At 37.8% G+C, this 20,881-nt stretch overlaps 1 protein-coding gene across 1 annotated transcript in view; it reads left to right on the forward strand.

Moving 5' to 3' along the window:
- The window catches only part of C9 (complement C9), a 64,473-nt gene extending 43,592 nt beyond the window's left edge, over positions 1 to 20,881 (forward strand). The window contains exons 7-11 of the mRNA XM_043887802.1: positions 1,201 to 1,441; positions 4,255 to 4,380; positions 6,782 to 6,960; positions 16,027 to 16,255; positions 20,553 to 20,881. Of these exons, the coding sequence (XP_043743737.1) occupies positions 1,201 to 1,441; positions 4,255 to 4,380; positions 6,782 to 6,960; positions 16,027 to 16,242 (762 nt within the window). The 3' untranslated portion in view covers positions 16,243 to 16,255; positions 20,553 to 20,881. The remainder of the gene's footprint in view (positions 1 to 1,200; positions 1,442 to 4,254; positions 4,381 to 6,781; positions 6,961 to 16,026; positions 16,256 to 20,552) is intronic.

A 20,881-nucleotide genomic window follows, 5' to 3' on the forward strand; every position in this document is an offset into this window, starting at 1 on the left:
GGCATAGAAAGGCCTGAGACCTAGGTTTTTAGGACCAATCTTTGCCACAGATTTGGGGAAAATAATTTGATACCTTCGTATCCCAGTTTCCTTGTATGTAAAATAAGATTGGGCTTCATATATAATGTCTACATATCCTTCCATTGTTAACATTTTAAGTCAACTTAGTGAGGTATAATTTACATAAAATAAAATGAAAATATTTTAGCATATAGTTCCATGAGTTTTGACTGTTATATCCACCTTTGTAACCACCTCCTCAAACAAATGCAAAATATTTCCATCTCCTCAAGAAAATTCCCTCATGCCCTTTGACTCAATCCCCTACCACCTAGAAAGCAACTGCTGACCAGATTTCTCTGACCACGGCTTAGTTTCACCTCTTCTAGAACTTTATATAAATACAATAGAGTCATATAGTATATGGGCTTCCCAGGTGTCACTGGTGGTAAAGAACCCTCCTGTCAATGCAGGAGCATAAGAGACAAGTTCAATCCCTGGGTTGGGAAGATCCCCTGGAGGAGGGTATGACAACCCACTCCAGTGTTCTTGCCTGGAGAATCCCATGGACAGAGAAGCTTTGCAGGCTTTAGTCCATAGGGTTGCAAAGAGTTGGACATGACTGAAACAACCATACACACATGCACACATACAGTATAAACTCTTTGGTGTATGTTTCACTCAGGAAAATATTTCTGAGATTTATTTGTGTTGTTGCTGTAATGGTAGTTCATTCCCTTTTATTGCTCACTAGTATTCTTTTGTGTGAATAGACTACAATTTGTCTATTAATTCTCCTGTCAGTGGACATCTGTCATTTTCCATTTTAAGCTATTCTGCTCTAAGTTGCTATAAAAGCCTCTTACAGATCTTTTTGTGAACTGCTTTTACTGATCTTATGTAGAAATGAATTTGCTGGCCATGGAAGTGCTGACTTTTTTAAGAAACTGCCAAACAGTTCTCCAAAGTGGTTGTACCATTTTACCCTTCCACCAGTAATACGTGAGAGTTCCATTTTCTGTACATCTTAATCAACACTTTTGATAGGATTTTTAGTTTGTCGTTCATATGGGTTAAAGCGTTACCTTGCAGTCATGGCTAAAAAACGTATTGACTATGGAAAGTCTAAATTTTGTGAGTTTTGAATTTGAAATAAGGGTGATAAAATTCATGTTTCTTTTCTTCTGCTCTGCAATAAAGGAAAAAATGTATCTGCATGTAAAAGGAAAAGTTCACCTGGGAAGATTTGTGATGAGAAGTCGGGATGTCATGCTGCAAACAACTTTCTTGGATTCTATAAATACTCTGCCAACTACTTATGAAAAAGGGGAATATTTTGCATTTTTGGAAACCTATGGAACCCACTACAGTAGCTCTGGATCTCTTGGAGGAGTCTATGAACTAATATATGTTTTGGATAAAAAGTCCATGGAGCAGAAAGGTATACTGAGAAATAGAGCTCTAGCTTCCAATGTTGTTTGAATCAACCACTATTTCTAGCACTAACCTCTTCCAGTGTTTAGCACTAAAAATGGTGGTAGAGTTCTATAACCTACTTCTTTGAAAAAATTCTTTCCCTGCCTTTTGGCCTCTAAAATCCTATCAAACAGCAAGTTGACTTCCACCTCAGACAGGATAACTTGGCCATGTACTACTCAGCAAGGCTACTGAGAAATGCACAAATTCATATTGCAATATAATGTTATTTGGTGATGCTGCTTTTAGTGAAGCACTATTTACAAACGGCTTCCCAGGTGGGGCTAGTGGGTAAAGTACCCAGCCGCCAATGCAGGAGACCTAAGAGATGCAGGTTCTATCCCTGAGTTGGGAATAGACCCGAGGAAGGCATGGCAACCCACTCCAGTATTCTTGCCTAGAGAATTCCAAGAACAGAGGAGCCTGGTGGGCTACAGTCCATTGGGTCACAAAGAGTTGGACCTGACAGAGGCAACTTAACACAGTCCACAGCACTATTTACAAGGTGAAAGAAAGTACAAGAGACATCATTTACATAACCTCTTGCTTAATCTGTAGACTGGTTCAATTATATTTGTGCCAATTATCTTCAAAGTATTCTTGAGAATTGGAAAGAAAATGTTGTAAAGTTTCTCCGAGAGTAGAAGGAAGAAGCAGTGGTAACATCATATAAGTCTAAAGCAAGTGTGGAAAATTAGTTTTACCTCATATGATAACAATTCTAACCATAGAGTGGTAGTTGAATTGGGTCCATATTGAGTAGGTTTCTGACCACAGTTGAAATCATAGAAGAGACTCTTATTGATCCTCAATGTCTGCCATATGTACAGAATAGGTCTGTGATCTACATAATTAAAATCCTAGCCTAAAGACTTCCTCAAAGCCTTTTAAAAATAAACTAAATGCAAATTTTATATGTTAATAAATTTTAATTATTGATTTTGTGGGTAATTATGGCTAATTACAATACTCTTTAAAGAGGTGATAGATGTCAGCATATCTTTTTTCTCTGTTCTCAAAGTTTTGGGGTGTATCTCTTAGCAAAGGAAATGTTGCCAAAACCACTTCTATGGCTTCTTATCCTTAACCTCTGTGTCAAGTGAAAATAAAAGGGGGGTTCAGTTCTGATCCTAAAGCCTGACCTGTCCCCACAATGGATAAATATTTTGTAGATGAAACAAATCTGAATGGCCAGAACCAATTGTTTTTGATGCCTCAGTCTTGGACCAGTAGAAGCATTGCCAGGGGAAGTGGCGTATGATGTTTCTTGGCTTATATTGCCTCACAAGGCTATTTCTGAGAGATGGTATAAATAGGTCTCTAGGAGCCCTGACTGGTAGGCTATATTGATAGATATCACATGGAGAAAGGGCACAAAAGGGATATGTCTTAAATAACCTGAAAATCAGAAGAGAAGGGTGATCAAATCACAAAGAGCCCTTCAGGCTAAGAGTTGCTTTGGTGAAAAACCCCACAGGTTGAAATCTTTCATCATGGATAACTCAGAGCTACCTGCTTACATCTATGTACCTTCTAGCCTTAGTAGACAAAGATGATTAGGTCAACCCTGGGTCTTTGAAGAGCAAGTCACTCTTCTTACTTTTCCACTTTGCCACACCCAAGGAACAAGTCACATCCTCCACCTCCGTGTGGGATGTCCAGACTCTGTCTGGTCATAGAAATATCCACAGCTGAGGTAGAGAATCTAAGCTTTGGGGGTCTCTTAGGTATTTTCATCCTCACCTTAGAATCCTCATGCTTCTTAAGTTAAGGTTGGCAATTTAGTATTCTGAATTTCTAACATTGTCTTGCATTTTTATTCTCCTTCCTCCTTCCCCATTGAAAATTCCACAGAACATTTCTTAAATTCTCACTAATTGTGGGTACATCAAAGCTACTTGTTGAATGAATGAATGACTAAATGCCCTAGGTATCTATTTCTAAATCTCACTTTGAGATTCTAATCCACTATGGGATTAATTTAGCCTATCCCTTTCCTTTTCATAAAGTATTTTGGCTTCCAGGACAAATAACTACATGTTTATATATGTGTGTGTGATCGGAAATGATAAATAAGAGCAAAAGCTATAGGGTCAATGAGCTGAGGCCTGGACAGTTACTCTTAAAGAAATAATTTCCTCTTTTAAACAGGGGAAGAGATGATAAATTATATACTAAAGTAAATATTAGGATTTTTCTTCCTTATTACTGGAGCATCCACACACCACAATGAGTCAGCTCCCAAGACCAGTGTCTACTAAAGAGCATTCATAGGACTAGAACAAAGTGTCATGTATTTAAACCATCTGCCCAAAGCTGGTTCCTTAACTGTTTCATGATTCTGTACCCTCATCTGTAAAATGAGGATAATGATAAAGCTTACCTCCAGAGGTTAATGTGAGGATTAAGTTAGTTAATTACACAAAATACTTAGAATGATGCTGGGCACATAATTATTCAGTACATGTTAGACATTGTCTCCCTTTTATGGTATTAGAGATAAAGGTCTTCACAATAACCACCCTTGTCTGACTCATGTTCCTTTTCACAAGCAGTAAATATATTTGTCCTTTACCATTAAGTTGACAAGCAAAGTCAAAGGAGACCACTAGATTCTAGTATGAGGGCAAAGCCGGGCGGATATAACCTTACAGTTGAGTTCAGTAATAATGTCTAGGAATCTAAGTCAGTATGTTTCTTACAAAATAACAAAATTGGAATTTATTGATGATATTGATAGATATTATCTAATAATTTCTAACTAAATATATTAAACAGGTATTCAACTGAGGGAAGTACAGAGATGCCTCGGGTTTAATCTGGATTTGTCTCTGAGGGTTGGAGTTGAAGTTACAGGAAATATTGGTTTAAACCCTTGCTCAAAGAAGGGTAGCGGTGAAACGGGTAAGTATGATCTAACTTACTTGGGTAAAAAGAAGGAAGAAATGTCCATGAGAATTGCCCTGTCACTATGAGTCTTCTTTATTGTCTCGATTCTTTATTTAAAAACAAAACAAAAAACTAAAAGTGTTTAAAGCTATTTTACATTTTTTTCTTTCTTTTTATTTTTTTTGGCTGAGCCACGCCAGCTTGTGGGATCTTAGTTCTCTGGCTAGGGATCGAACCTGGGCCCTTGGTGGTAAAAGCATATAGTCCCTACCACTGGACTGCCAGGAAATTCCCCAAAACTATTTTATCTTTATAGTGTTTTCCAAATGGCTATAAACACAAGTAACTTGGGGACATGTATTCAATGGCTGGGCCCTGAAGTGCACAACTCTGGCAGTGGTCATGGAAGATTTGTATATTTATCATGGCAATGGTAGAATACCAATGGTAGAAAAATATCTTGAGGAAAGTTTTCTTTATTTTCCCCTAATTTTAACAAAGCTTCTGAATGGCCTAGCGGAGGTGCTGTCTGTGTCCATCAAGAGAGGAGAAGGCCAAAGCCATCTCCTTAACACTCTAATTTTCCACCTGACTCAAAATCCCTAATTCATCCTCACCCAACTGGTCAAAAAGTACAAACTTCCAGTTATAAGATAAGCACATACTGTGACTGTAATATACAACATGATGACTCTAGTTAACACTGCTGTGTGATGTGTTTGAAAGTTGCTAAGAGAATAGATCCTAAAAGTTCCCATCACAAGGAAAAAATCGTTTTTGTAACCATATGAGGTGATGTATGTTAACTAAACTTTGTGACAATCATTTTGTAATATATATATGTGTGTATGTCAAGTCATTATGTTGTCCACCTTAAACTTACACAGCGTTATATGTCAATTATATCTCAATAAAACTGGGTGAAAATGGGAAAATCCCTAACCCATCCTTAACGTTGTCAGTACATAACTTTTTAAAGAAATACAAATTGCTTGGTATAAATATTACTTCTGTTGCTAGTCATTGGCAGATTTATAATCAAGAGTGGTGCTGGAGTTCTCAATTTTTCATTCTGACCAGAAATACTTAAGAGCATTCTCAGAAATGCAAATGCCTAAGACTCACCTTTAAAGAGTCAGCTGATAGTGGAGAAGTAGAGGAGAGGAAAGCCTAATATTTTTAAAAGCATACCAGTCACAAACATGTGGTCATGAATGGAAACTACTGCTGAAGTGAGAAGAAAGCTGACCTTGCCATCAAATGTCATGATTTCAAAATTTGACCCTGAAGCTTACTGTGTGATCTTGGGCTAGTCACTCCACCTCTCTGAGGTTCAGTTTTCTCATCTATAAAAATAAGGAAGGATAAAAATATCTTCTTGAAATTAGATTTTTAGTTCAAAAAATTCACAACTCTAAATGATTCACCCAAATCTTTTTAAAAGTGGTTTGGTCTGGGAGAGACTGAGGGAGAAATGTGCAAAAAAAAAAATGTGGTGGAAAAAAATTTTGCTTTTTATTTTATTCTTTTTTATATTCTTTGATATTTTATAATAATAAAATAGTCTTAAAGCAAATTTATACAAAATATAAAATATAATTTTGAAAGTAAGTCTTCAACAAAAAATGCATGCAGTCAAGGTTCATGTTGGACTTCCCTGGTGGTCCAGTAGTTAAGAATCTACCCACCAGTGCAGGGGATATGGGTTCTATTCCTGGTCTGGGAAGACTTCACATGCTATGGGGCAGCTAAACCTATGCACCACAACTGCTGAAGCCCATGTGCCCTAGAGCCCGTGCTCTGCAACGAGAAAAGCCACTGCAATCAGAAGCCCATGCATTGCAACTGGACATTAGCCTCTGCTCACCACAACTAGGGAAAGCCCATGCAGCAATGAAGACCCAGTGCAGCCAAAAATAAATAAATTTATTTTTTTTAATAAAATAAAAAATTCATCCTCATGTCCCCATGTGTGCCCATGCTTAGGTGATGAACTGCAAATTATTGTGTTGTGTGTGTTCAGTCACCCAGTCGTGTCCAACTCTTTGCAACCCCATGACTACAGCATGCCAGGTCTCTCTGTCCCTCACCATCTTCTGGAGTTTGCCCAAGTTCATGTTCATTTAAATTATTAATGTATCTCAAATATCATTCCATTTATATTTTCTTTAAAAGGATTGAAATCTATAATTGTCTACTAATAAAAATTATCCTTGGATCTCTTCTTGACCTTTTGGCTAAGATCAAGTGTAAAAATTACCCTTGGAGATTTGGGGTGAAAAAATTATCTAAGTAATATTTATAAGTAAAATTCAATAAATGTACTAGAACTATACCTTGTTAAAGGGTTCAATAAATATTTATCAAATATCACAGAACTATACATGCTTTACTTATGTCTTCTTTCTCTTCTCAGATACGAACCCAGAGGCTGACCTCTTCGATGATGTTATTACATTCATAAGAGGAGGAACCAGAAAATATGCAACTGAGCTGAAAGAGAAACTTCTCCAAGGAGCCAGAATGATTAATGTGACTGACTTTGTAAACTGGGCCTCTTCCTTAAATGATGCTCCGGTGCTCATAAGCCAAAAAGTAAGAAATACTTATTTTCAAATAGAAGGTTTTGTCATTTTCTGACTAAATGTAACTTCATCTGAAAGACATGTGAGTATCAAAGTCACTCACTCATACCCATCCCTGAAAGCAGCATGGCATAGAAGAAAGGTGAGGAATGGGCATCAGGCCCTCGAGGACGGAGTCTCAGTCTCTGTTCCTCACTAGATGAGGAACTCCTGCAACGCTGAGTTCTCCAGGGCTCCGTTTTACTCTGAGGACTTAGTATGATTGCTTATATAGAGACTGCAGCACAGATTGGTACAAAATAGCTGCCCAGGAATTGTCAGTGCCCTTCCATCTGTGCAAGTTGTTCCTCGCCTTCAGGTGACATCATACCACCCTTTTCGACAGAGGAGAATCGTATTTATCAGGGGCCTTTGTGAAAGAAAAGTTTATAAGTTCTCAGAAAGTAAGACCAAGGATGAGAAATTCTCATGGTTAGGCAATCCATTCCTTTTTGTTTCTTGATCATAATAGTCTTCAGTTTATAAACCTTTTGTGACTTTACAGTCTGGTGCTTATTCCTAAGGAAAAAAAAATGACATTATAACTATTAATATAAAAATATAACTGCCAATGTTATTTAGCCTCATCATTCTCTCCCCAAACTAACTAAAAAGGTATCTGTTTTCCTTTACTGCTTATTTTGTTCCTGATGTTGTTAGAAAGTATTTTTCCTACTATCTTCTATAAAAGTGAAAAGGAAAAGTTTTAGTTGCTCAGTCCTGACTCTTTGCAACCCCATCGACTGTAGTTCACCAGTCTCCTCTGTCCATGGAATTCTCCAGGTAAGAATACTTGAGTGGGTAGCCATTCCCTTCTCCAGGGAATCTTCCCAACCCAGGAATTGAACCCAGGTCTCCTGCTTTGCAGGCAGATTCTTTACTGTCTGAGCTCTTTTTCCCTGTCAGTTTCACAATTATCTTCCCTCAGATCAAATTTATCTTTGATTGACCCATACTTCCATTTTATTACTGAGCTATAAAGTTGCTGACGTTTTTGATAGGATTAGTTATTGGGGAATTGGGTTTCTTCAATCTTCATTACTGTCTTTAAAGAGGGAGTGAAACCACCAAAGCTACCTCATTTACGTGATTGAGAAACTCAGAAACTGCAAAACTGTGATGGAAATCTGAAAATCCAGCCAGTTGTAAATGTTCAAACACATCCATGAAAGACTTCAAATTTTTGTTCAATAGCTAGGATAAAGAGAAGAAACAAGCTAACCAAAATTAGAATCAGAAGAGGCCACTTTTATTTTGTCATATTTAAATAATATTTATATTCATTATCTTGAACTCAGTGAAATAAATCTGTCAGAAGATCTCAAATAGGAAAATAATTGGTTGAGAATTCCCTGGTGGTCTAGTAGGTTAGAACTCTGTACTTTCACTGACAAGGGCCTACGTCTGATCTCTGGTGTGGGAACTAAGATCCTACAAGCTGATTGGCCAAAACAAACAAGAAAAGAATTGATTTAGGTAGAAGTTTACATTCAGTTCATGCATTCATTTGTGCTCAGTCATGTCTGACTCTATGACCCTATGGACTGTAGTCCACCAGACTCCACTGTCCATGGAATTCTCCAGGCAAGAATACTGCAACAAGTTGCCATTTCCTCCTCCAGGGGATCTTCCCTGGGATCAAACCTATCTCTTGTGTCTTCTGCATTGGCAGATGAAGTCTTTCCCACTGCACTACCTGTGAAGCCCTTACATTCAGATGGACACCTAAAGTGACTTGTCTTCTCATCTCTACAAAGAAAGTTCAACTGTTCTTGTATGGATCCGAGATTGTTCTCTGAGGAGGTCTTAATAATAATTTATCATATTGTATTGCTGTTGTTGTTCAGTCACTAAGTCATGTCCAGCTCTTTGCAATCCCATGGACTGCAGCATGCCACGCTCCCCTATCCTCCATTATCTCCCAGAATTTGCTCAGTTTCATGTCCGTTGAGTCAGTGATGCTATCCAGCCATCTCACCTTCTACCACCTGCTTCTCCTTCTGTGTTCAGTCTTTTCCAGCATCAGGTTCTTTCCCAATGAGTTGGCTGATCACATTAGATGGCCAAAGTATTGGAGTTACAACATCAGTCCTTTCAGTGAATAGTTAGGATTGATTTCCTTCAGGATTGACTGGTTTGATTTCCTTGCTCTCCAAGGGACTCTCAAGAGTCTTCTCTAGCACCACAGTTCGAAAGCATCAATTTTTCGACACTCAGTCTTCTTTATGGTCCAACTCTCACATCCATACATGACTACTGGAAAAACCATAGCTTTGACTCTATGGACATTTGTCAGTAAAGTGATGTCTCTGCTTTTTCATATGCTGTCTAGGTTTGTCATAGCTTTCCTTCCAAGGAGCAAGTGTCTTTTAATTTCATGGCTGCAGTCACCATCTGCAGTGATTTAGAGCCTGAGAAAAGAAAATCTGCTTCCATTTTTTCCCCTTCTACTTGCCATTAAGTGATGGGACCAGATGCAATAACCTTAGTTTTTTTCATATTGAGTTTCAAGCCAGCTTTTTTACTCTCTTTATTCACCCTCATCCAGAGACTCTTTTAATTCCTCTTCACATTCTGCCATTAGAGTGGTATCATCTGTATATCTGAGATTGCTGATATTCCCTCTGGCAGTTTTTATTCCAGCTTGTGAGTTATCCAGTCTGCTGTTTTGCAAGATGTCCTTTGCATATAAGTTAAATAAGCAGGGTGACACTATACAGTCTTGTCATACTCCTTTACAATATTGAACCAATCCATTGTTCCATGTCCAGTTCTAACTGTTGCTTCTTGACAGGCATACAGGTTTCTCAGGAGTCAGGTAAGGTGGTCTGGTACTCCCCATTCTTTAAGAATTTTCCAGTTTGTTGTGATCCACACAAAGGCTTTACATAGTCAAAGAAGCAGAAGGAGATGTTGTTCTGCAACTCCCTTGCTTTCTACATGATACAACAAGTGTCAGCAATTTGATCACTGGTTCCTCTGCCTCTTTGAAACCCAGCTTGTACATCTGGAAGTTCTCACTTCATGTACTGCTGAAGCCTGGCTTGAAGGATTTTGAGCATAGCCTTGCTAGCATGTGAGATGAGAGCAATTGTACAGTAGTTTGAACATTTTTTTGCACTACCCTTCTTTGGGTTTGGAATGAAAACTGACCTTTTCTTGTCCTGTGGCCACTGCTGAGTTTTCCAATTTTGCTGGCATGTTGAGTGCAGCACTTTAACAGCATCATCTTTGGGATTTTAAATAGTTCAGCTGGAATTCCATCACCTCCAATAACTTTGTTCATAGTAATGCTTCCTAAGACCTACTTGGCATTACACTCCAGAATGTCCTAGAGCTGCTGATTTTTTAAATCTCAAGTCAATAAAGTATCTGCTGAAGACTTACTACTGAATTTACTAGAACTATTCAAAGACCTTCATAGCTCTGTTGGCTCAGTACTACTGGCTGGATGCAAAATACAGTTTATCCTATTTTTAAGGACAACTATTGACTCCCATATTTCTAGACTAGTAGGTATTCCATCTTCCTGATAGCTCAGTTGGTAAAGAATCCACTGCAATGTGGGAGACCTGGATTCGATCCCTGGGTTGGGAAGATCCCCTGGAGAAGGGAAAAGCTACTCACTCTGGTATTCTGGCCTGGAGTATTCCACAGACTGTATAGTCCATGTGGTTGCAAACAGTCACATATGACTGACTTTCACTTTCATGCAGGCATTTTATCTAAAATATCTGTATGTTTCTTTCTTCAAGAATTGGGAGCTTGGATTTTTCATATTAATGCTCTACCTGAGAAAAAGTCAACCATAGTGAGTCCACCATGAAACACTTCTTAAATTCATCTTATTATAGAATAAATTCAGAAAATAGTAAAATAATATGAAATTTATTGACTCTGTATGGCTTTTAAATCTCTAAAGAGATTTGAGATAACGCTTAATTTAGTCTTGAAATAGATTCAAAATTATTTCGTTCTTATAAATGTAAAGTCCTTTGGTTAATTGGCATTTCCATGAGATAACTGAACAATCTATAGTCATGGATTTATTCTTTGGTAATTGAAGCATTCCATTGTCTGTGTATGATGACATGTCCAAATATTGGGATGACCATAATAAAACAATTGGCCTGTCTATTCAATTATGCAAAAAATGGGAAAATCCCCTCCCTACCTGTATTAAATTGGTTTATATTTAATTCTCTGTAGCAGTTTACATCAATTACCTAGGTATTTATGTTGCAAAGAGTTTCTCTTGGAGAAAACATGAGGAAGTTACATCAGTCTAAATTAAAAGCTGCTTAAATATATTACTGAGATTTTCTAAGCAAAGCACCTAGTTTTATTTATATTTATTTTCCACACCAAAGTAACTATGACCATGCTATATTAAGTAAAATACAGTGGCTTTGATTACCCTTTTGTTTGTGTGTGTTTCAGCAGACCCCAGATCACTTCTTGAGGAATGTCTTGGCCCAGACCAAGAATTGTCCTTCAGCTCTTCTCTGCAGAGGAGATAAGCTAGGTCACCCTTCCAGTACTGGGTTTGTCATAGTCTTCAGCTTTCATGAAAATATACTATTTCCATTTCCTGCTTGCCTGAATATTAACACAAATGGCCCTACATTTTGCCTCAATGGAATACCTGAACTGTGGTTTCTTTAGCTTACTGCCACAAACTAGTTATTAAAATGTCAGCTAAGCAAAATTACATTTAGTAAGGATTGCCTGAAAGATAAAAAGTTTATGATTTCCTCTAGAGCAGTAGCAGTAGAGATCGATTGGTATAGGTGGCATATAGCATATTGACTTCCTACAGAGTTTTATTTTTGCATTATAAAAGTGAATTTATGCTTGCTTTATTTACTGAAAGGATGTTACATAATACAACGTCCCCTTTATGAGAGCTCATGGGAGATATTACTCTTCATTCTCAGTTTCAAGGATCATTTTGTTTCTCTTGGGAATCAAGGTGAGCTTTTCTTACATGCATGTAATTATTAAAATTCAGTTGTCTTATTCAACTCGCTAGAAATATAACCAGATTTTTGACTCACTTTGTGCACTGATGGGTCCTCCTGCATGACTTTTGTGCATTTTTGTTGCTTTTGCCTTCATCTCGCCTTCGCCATGCAGTCTCAATTCTCCTTTCCCTCATTTCCCTCAGCAGCTCTTATCCACCCACATGTCAAGTTTTATTAAGCTCTTTTGGGAACAACTTTAAGTAAGAATGAGTTAATTGATCTACCATTTTTGTTTATCATGCAATTCTTAGAACGATGCACCAGATGTTAAAAAACATCAGAAGAATTTTAAAGAGGTGTGGTACCAGTGTTCTACACTATAGTCATTACAGTTACAGTGACATAGTAAAAATCATCTCTAACTCTCTTGTACAGCAGTTTAAAACAAAACACTTTTTCAACAAACTAAATTTGGTTCACATAGTTTCATTAAGTTGACATTAAGAAACTTAAGTGTAGTTAATATTAAACTGTATTGTGAATTCATTGTATTTTAGCATGTCACATGATAGATTACATCTACTGAAAATTCATAATTTTTATGAATTAGCACATAGGATTCAGATTTTAACTTTGACATCTTTACTTGGGAGAAAGAAACCTCTACTGAAAATGGTTGAAAGAGAACAGTTAGTTAGTATGGGAGAACAATGAAAACTGTTTTCTTACTTAACAGAAGGCCAAAGTTCAACCAGGGGAAAAAAATGCGGCTCTTAAAGCAAACTTCAAGAAGTGCATTTTCATTGTTCTTTGTCTTCTTTTGGGATTCTTGACTCCAGGGGCTCCTCTGAAACTATTTGCCATTGCGCGTCATTTCTTTTTATCTCTTTAAACACTGTTTATGAATTTCATCCAAACTGTATTTTCTCTGTGACCCTCTAGTCCTGTATCTTCAGTTATCTGGCCTTGACTTTCCTTTGAAGGGTAAAAACAAGAAGGATTTCTTTTCTTGAAAATCAAAATAACTCCACCACATACTTATGCTGTTTGTGCTAATGTGGCAACACTGGTAAGAGGTTTCTTTCTTCCAATTAAATATGTCAGAGTTGGAATCTGAATCCTACATGCTAAATTCATAAAAGACTCTGCTGGGGGACAGTTGTGGGGACTTTGTAGAAGTTCTTGATGTATTCAGGATATGAGCCTATTCTCTTATATAACAGTGTTACAGATGTCTTCTTTCATTGAGGACTTTCACCCTTGAGTGGCATCCTTTTTTGTTTTTATTGGCTGCGCCATGTGGCTCGTGGGGATCTCTGTTCCCCAACCAGGGATCAAACCTGCATCTCCTGCAGTAGAAGTGCAGACCACCAGCAAAGTCCCTTTTCTAGTTTTTTATTTTATTTTTTTATATAATTTATTTTCTTCTTTTGGGCTGTATCAAGTCTCAGTTGCAGCATGCAGGAACATTCATTGTGGCATGCGGGCTTCTCTGTAGCTGAGGCACACAAGCTTAGTTGCCCCATGGCATGTGGAATCTTAATTCCCTGACCAGATATCCAACTCATATCTCCCACATTGCAAGGGATTCTATCAGAGTAGCTTAAGGCTTGAGGTGATTTTATTTTTTTCCGAAGAAACTACATATTTATATTTTAAAAGCTTCTGGGGTACTGACTCAGGATTATGTTTAAACTGGCTGCAGTCTTTGCCAGGGCTTCCTCAGTTCCAATTCCCTCTTACTTCTAGGGCTCTGGTCCTTGAGTCTCAACCAAAAACACAACTTGTTTACCTTTGTTGTTTCTGAATTCCAATCTTTTTCCCAGCCCAGTAACATGCTGCCCTACTTCTTAGCTCCTCTTTCTGATTTAGGAAATGTGTCAAGGGGACTGTTGACTCAAAAGTACTGATCTCGCCTCACTGAATTTCCACCACCTCCCTGGTCTTAGCCTAGCCATTTTTTTGTTATCTTGTTAGTTCTCCAGGGTCTTCTAGGGGATTTTTATTTATTTATTTTTTCTTTTTTTCTTTTTTTTTCCTTTATTTATTTATTTATTTTTTCAGTGGGTTTTGTCATACATTGATTTGAATCAGCCATAGATTTACACGTATTCCCCATCCCGATGCCCCCTCCCACCTCCCTCTCCACCCGATTCTAGGGGATTTTTAAATTTCACTTTTATTTACTTGTTCAGCTTTTCTCATTGTCCTCAGAAAAAGGATTGGTTAACATTATTTAATCTGTCATTACTCTTCTGCAGGAATTTGTGGTATATTTTTTAATCTCATCTTTCTTGAGTCTTCAGATTCTAATTTCTTCTAAATTTTGCTATCTCATTTCAAAGTACTATGCCACCAAAGGGTCTCATTTGCAACCCTATGGACTATAGCCTGTCAGGCTCCTCAGTCCATGGGATTCTCCAGGCAAGATTACTGGAGTGGGTTGCCATGCCCTCCTCCAGGGAATCTTCCCAATCCAGGGATTGAACCCAAGTCTCTGATGTCTTCTACATTGGCAGGTTGGTTCTTTACCACTAGTGCCACCTGGGAAGCCCATATATGGTTTATATAGATTTATAATACATAACTCTATATATTCTATATGTGTTATATATGTAACATAACTCTACTGTAAGAATTTTTTAAATTCTTCACTATATTACTAGAGTAGTCTTTTTGTCTTTATACCCTCAAATCTCAACTTCATACTCATTTTCTCAGGAAAACTTTTCCAAACTTCCCTGATTCAATTGTGACAACTATGTATCTTACTCCAGGAATTTAAGGATACAAAATAAATCACTTTGCTTCATTTATTTGAGTATAATTAAATTTGAGATTTCCACCCTTCCATGCTGCTGGAAAATCCATTCATCATTCATTTGTTGGATGGGTTCAGGGTGGTTCTTGCTTGTCCAGATGTTTCTCTTTGGGAAATAAGGATATGATATATGTAAGTATTTAGTCCATTGTGGTCACCCTGATGACCTCATGGTTCAAGTTTACAAGTTTACTTGACATCTAGCAGTTTCAAACTTTCCATGCCAAGATTGTGCATTGGAGACATTGACAAACCTGTAGCCTGGTCCCTGATAGCCACCTTCTCTAGGGCCCCTTCAAAGATTTTGCTACTTGCCAAAACAGCTGTTAGAGATCTAGTTATGGTTCCTGCTACTTGAAGTATATGCTAACTCTATCCCCTTCCTGGACTGGAGGAAAGCTCTCTCTCAAAGGTAATAAAAAATTTATTTTTAGGGACATTCTGGACTTGGCATCACACATAAACCTCCTCTTAGACAAGAGATTGCAAGCACTTGTCTACCTTCCAGAAGGGGAAGACAGAAAAAAGGCAGCAAAAAGGATTCACAATAAATATGTCAGTAAATTATCTTGCAGTATCAGTCTCCTTTCCTCAGTAATGGGCTTCCCTGGTGGCTCAGATGGTAAAGAATCCACTTGCAATACAGGTGACCCAGGTTTGATCCATGGATCGGGAAGACCCCCCACCCCCAACCCAGAGAAGAAAATGGCAACCCACTCCAGTATTCTTGCCTGGAATATCCCATGGACAGAGGAGCCTGGCAGGCTACAGTCCATGGGGTCACACAGAGTCAGACAAGATTGAGTGACTAACACACTTTATCTCTATAATGGGATGTCCATGATTACAGAGATCATGGCTACTTTTGATCATTAGTATAGGCTTAAAAGCTAACATCTTGTTGTTGTTGTCATCCATTTAGTTGTGTCCGACTCTTCACAACCCCCTGTCATGCTCCTTCATCCATGGCATTTTCCAGGCAAGATTACTGGAGTGGGCTGCCATTTACTTCTCCAGGGCATCTATCCAACCCAGGGATTGAACCCAGGTTTCCCGCATTGCAGGCAGGCTCTTTACCATCTGAGCCACCAGGTCTTAAAAGCTAACATCATAGCTAACAATAATAATCATTCGATAAGCCTTTGTTGAATTAGTGAATCAAAGAATAAATAATTTAGTCAAAAATATTACATAAACTAAAATATCAGTCAGTAGGAAAAGACCTAAAATTAAACGTTTTTCTCTCTTGCAGCTGGCTCCGATATATGATCTGATTCCAGTGAAAATGAAAGACGCACACCTCAAGAAACAAAATTTGGAAAGAGCCATTGAAGACTACGTCAATGAATTCAGTTTAAGGAAATGCCAACCGTGCCAAAATGGAGGGACTGTGGTTCTGCTGGACGGAGAATGCGTGTGTTCCTGCCCAAGAGAGTTCAAGGGAGTGGCCTGTGAAATAAAAAAATAGAAAATTTCTAAAGGTGAGAACAACCTCGTTAACATCATTAAGGACAAAAATATGTATTGGGATGTTATTTAATTTGAAAGCTAGTTCTTCAATTAATTTGCACTAAGCTTCTAGATTAGCCATATAAACAGGATAAAAATGGAATGAATAATGGAAATGGACAGATCAACCTTTATGTGTCATTTAGCACACAGTTAACCTCTACCTCTTCCTCTAAGTAGAGCTATAGACAATAAATTATAATGATTGTGTTACTTTTTTAGTTATAAAAATTTTACATAAAGGGATAAGTTTACAGAAGTATAACAAACATCCAGCAACTCACCATGTGGATATATGTGTGTGTGTGTGTGTAAATATATATATACAATAAATACTTCAGAACCCCTTTATAAGAAAAACATTCACAGATACAATAGAGTACTTTGTACCACATCATCTCCCTGCAAAAAGCCCAGGTTGATTCTTGTCTCCCACAGAACTCAGATACAGTTACTGTCTTTTTCTTCCCATTTTATTGATATATAACTGATGTACAGCATAGTATGAATTTGAGTATAGCATAATTATTTGACTGATATTTCACTTACCTGATTATCACAGTAAATTAGGCAAACATGCATCATCTCATCTATTAATACAAGATTAAAGAATTAGAAAAAATATATATTTTCCTTGTGATGAGAACTCAGGATTTACTCCATTAACAAGTTGCATATAATGTGCAGCAGTATATTTACCGTGTTGTACCTTATATCCTGAGGCCTTCCCTGTAGCTCAAATGGTAGAGAAACTGCCTGCAATGCAGGAGATCTGGGTTCAATCCTTGGGTCAGGAAGATCCCCTGGAGAAGGAAATGGAAACACAAAGCAGTTATTTATCTTATAACTGGAAATTTTACCTTTTTGACCATCTTCATTCAATTTCGCCTATTCCAACTCCCATCCTCTGGTCACCACAAATGTGATCTCTTTCCCTGTGAGTTTGTTTGTTTATTTTGTTGGTTTTGAAGTATAATCAACCTATAACACTATGTTAGTTCCTGATACACAACATAGTTATTCGATATTTCTATATGTTTCAAAAGGATCACCATGATGATATGTCTAGTTATCATCGGTCACCCTACAAAGATTAAATAATTATTGACTACATTCCTTACACTGTACATTCCCTATCCCTGACTCATACTTTGTACTTCTTAATCTCCCTCACCTACTTACTCCTCGCCTTCTTTTACCCTCCTCCCCTTACAGTCACTTTCATTAAGTTAGGAGTGTTTCCTTCTGGTCCATATTTTTCACTTTTTCCAAATACATCTGTGCCAATGGGAAAATATCCAATGTTGTTTTGGATGATTTTTTAATCTACATAAATGGTATTTACTGAATTTTAATTTTTTAATTTTAACTTTACTATCCTCCCTGGTGGCTCAGATGGTAGAGTTGGCCTGCAATGCAGGAGACCCAGGTTCGATCCCTGGGTTGGGAAGATCCCCTGGAGAAGGAAATGTCAACCACTCCAGTATTCTTGCCTGGAGAATCCCATGGACAGAGGAGTCTGGCAGGCTCCAGACCAAGAAAACTGAGATTCTTCACATTTTACAGCTAATCCCCTGGAACTGTATTTCAATATTTTGCTTTTTTCAAGGAGGAGCGACTTTAGCCATCTTTCTAAAACTGAGGATTTTAATTAGAATCCTAATAGAAAAGTAAGTTTTAGCTCAACTGTTAATTATTACAAGATTAGCTGGATTAATTTCTTTTGAAAATCATAACTTACTTTTTTTTATTGAATAAGCAGTTTCCTACAACAAAATGTCTGAAACAATTATGCAGTTTCCTCAAAGATTTCACAGCCTCAAGTTTATCGTTCAACCACCCTTTCAACAAAGGTCCGTATAGTTAAAGCTCTGGTTGTTTCCAGTAGTCATGTATGGATGTGAGAGTTGGACTATAAAGAAAACTGAGTGCCAAAGAATTGATGCTTTTGAACTGTGATATTGGAGAAGACTCTTGAGAATCCCTTGGACTGCAAGGAGAACCCACCAGTCCATCCTAAAGGAAATCAGTCCTGAATATTCATTGGAAGGACTGGTGCTGAAGCTGAAATTCCAAGACTTTTGGCCACCTGCTGTGAAGAACTGACTCATTTGAAAAGACCCTGATGCTGGGAAAGATTGAAGGCAGGAGGAGAAGGGGATGACAGAGGATGAGATGGTTGGATGGCATCACCGACTCAATGGACATGAGTTTGAGTAAGCTCCAAGAGTTGGTGATGGACAGGGAGGCTGACGTGCTGCAGTCCATGGAGTCGCAAAGAGTCGGACACGACTGAACTGACAGAAAATTTTTTTGTATTTACAAAGAAAATTTTTAAATTTTCACATTACAAGTGTCTTTTGCCCTTCTTAGCAAATGCAGAAACTCAAGAATATGCTGACAATATACATGTTAATATTTCTCAGAAATTTTAGGGTAACTGATTTATCCTATATACTAACTCTGTCTCTCACCTATCTAAAATGTCAATCCTATGTTCTGTATTCCAAGCAGCATTTGTAGCAAAAACTTCATATTCAGGACCTCTGTTTTCTACCTATTTCTCTATATGTGGAATATCCTTCAGCTTTCTGTAATTTCTTCAGCTCTGTCTTCTAATTTTTCAGCTACATAGGATATAGTCTTATATCCTATAACCAATGAGAATTTTCTCAAATTTATTTTAATCATAAACTAATTATAATTAATTATAAATAAATTTAATTTCTATTTGAGTGGTTTCTTTTTTTAAGTCTGTTTTTTTCTTTCCTGGCCTACTGGATGTTTCCTATTTCTATTTCTTTAAACATGCTGGTGGTGGTTTAGTCACTAAGTCATGTCCAACTCTTGTGGCCCCATGGACTATAGCCTGCCAGGTTCCTCTGTCCATGGGATTTTCCAGGCAAGAATACTGAAGTGGGTCATCATTTCCTTCTCCAGAGGATCTTCCCGACACAGGGATCAAACCCGGATCTCCTGCACTGCAAGTAGAATCTTTACCTACTGGCTACCAGGGAAGCCCTTTGAACATGCTGAACATGTTCATATAAAAGTCTCTCTCAGATTGGCCTAGAATATATGGTTTCTACACGTACTCATTCTCATGGCATTTTTTTCTCCCTTGAGTATTAATAGTTTTTTTTCTCTCAGGCCTAGTCTTCAGTGAAATTTGTTTCCTGTGGGAACCTTGTATATTCTGGGTAGAGATGGTAATCCTAGGGTTGTTTGTCTCTAGGGCTATCCTGTTGTTTTTATCACTTTGCACCATTTTTTCATGTAAATTTCTTTATTTGGATTCTACATTTTGTATTCATGGATAATGACAATCAAGGTCCCTCCTCCTATATACATCACATGCATGAAAACACTGGTGTCTTCTGGCTGACTTTTCACACCTGACCATGAGTTCCTCGCTGAGACACTAGACCACAGTGAAACCTTTCTTGCTGATTCTTTCCCTCATGGAAGCACTTCCAGGCATCCAGTTTTCTACAGAACGTTCCATTCCACATTTCCACATACACTGGACTGACCCCCATCATGAGGCTGAAAACCTTAGGACGTCATCTTTCTTTTTGCATACTATTTACTTAGGGTGGAAGACTCTGCAACTTTATCCTCCTTCAACCAATCCAACCTCCCTCTCCTTATGTGTTTCTACTTCTCCCAGACCAATGGTTCTCAATCTAGTTGCTAACTGTATCGATATTAACCTGATATTAACCTATTAGCTTTTTTTAAGGGCAAAATAGAAATATAACAAAACAGATATCCATCCCCAAATCAATTAAACTGGAACCTGTGTGGTGGATCCTGGGTTGTCATGGTTCTTTTTTTCTTCTCTCTCTCCCTCTTTACCTTTTCTTTTCTTTTTCTCTCTTTCTTTCTCTCTTCTTTTAAATCCTCTGGTTATTCTAATCTATTTAGCCAAGGTTACAAACCTCTATTCTGGACCCAGGTCAATTAACACCTCTGATGAAATCTCCTCCAGCATCTCCAGGCATCCATTCTCTAACTGCGTGCTGACCATGTCCCCCCCCCTGCTCTTTTAGCACTAATCACATTTACTCTCCCAACACCAGATGAACATCCCCTCTAGTTTGGAAATGCATCTTATATCTTAAACCTCACTGTCTTCCCAGCACCTGGACAGTATCTTGTGTATCATAGTTCAACAGGATAAAAGGGTGAGTAAATGGATGGGTGGACTGACCCAACATTGAAGCTCTATTAATCATTAAGATTTGATAATCTTTTGTTTTTCTCTAGGCTTGCAGTCAAAAAAAAAAAGAAAATAGAGTTGTTGGTTTCCCTGGGATCATATGGAAAGAAAAACACCAGCACCTTCCAGAGATAGTTCTTGCTGCCAAATGAAAAGCAACATGCTTCATGAAAAGCCTACCAACCTCTGAAGTCTCTCTCTTAAAATCCACAATGCTTCTTTTTCTCCTTCAATTCCCATGATGTTTCCATTTGTTATTCCTTAATGAGGAGAGTCAGCTGTTAGGTATGCCATGACTTCTTTCTCACACAGCTAATGCCAATCTCTGGCTAGCAAAACAAAATTGAATTAAAAAGAGAATGTTGGTTAAAAAGAC

This window comes from Cervus elaphus, chromosome 25, assembly GCF_910594005.1.
Source record: "Cervus elaphus chromosome 25, mCerEla1.1, whole genome shotgun sequence".
NCBI classification, from domain to species: domain Eukaryota; kingdom Metazoa; phylum Chordata; class Mammalia; order Artiodactyla; family Cervidae; genus Cervus; species Cervus elaphus.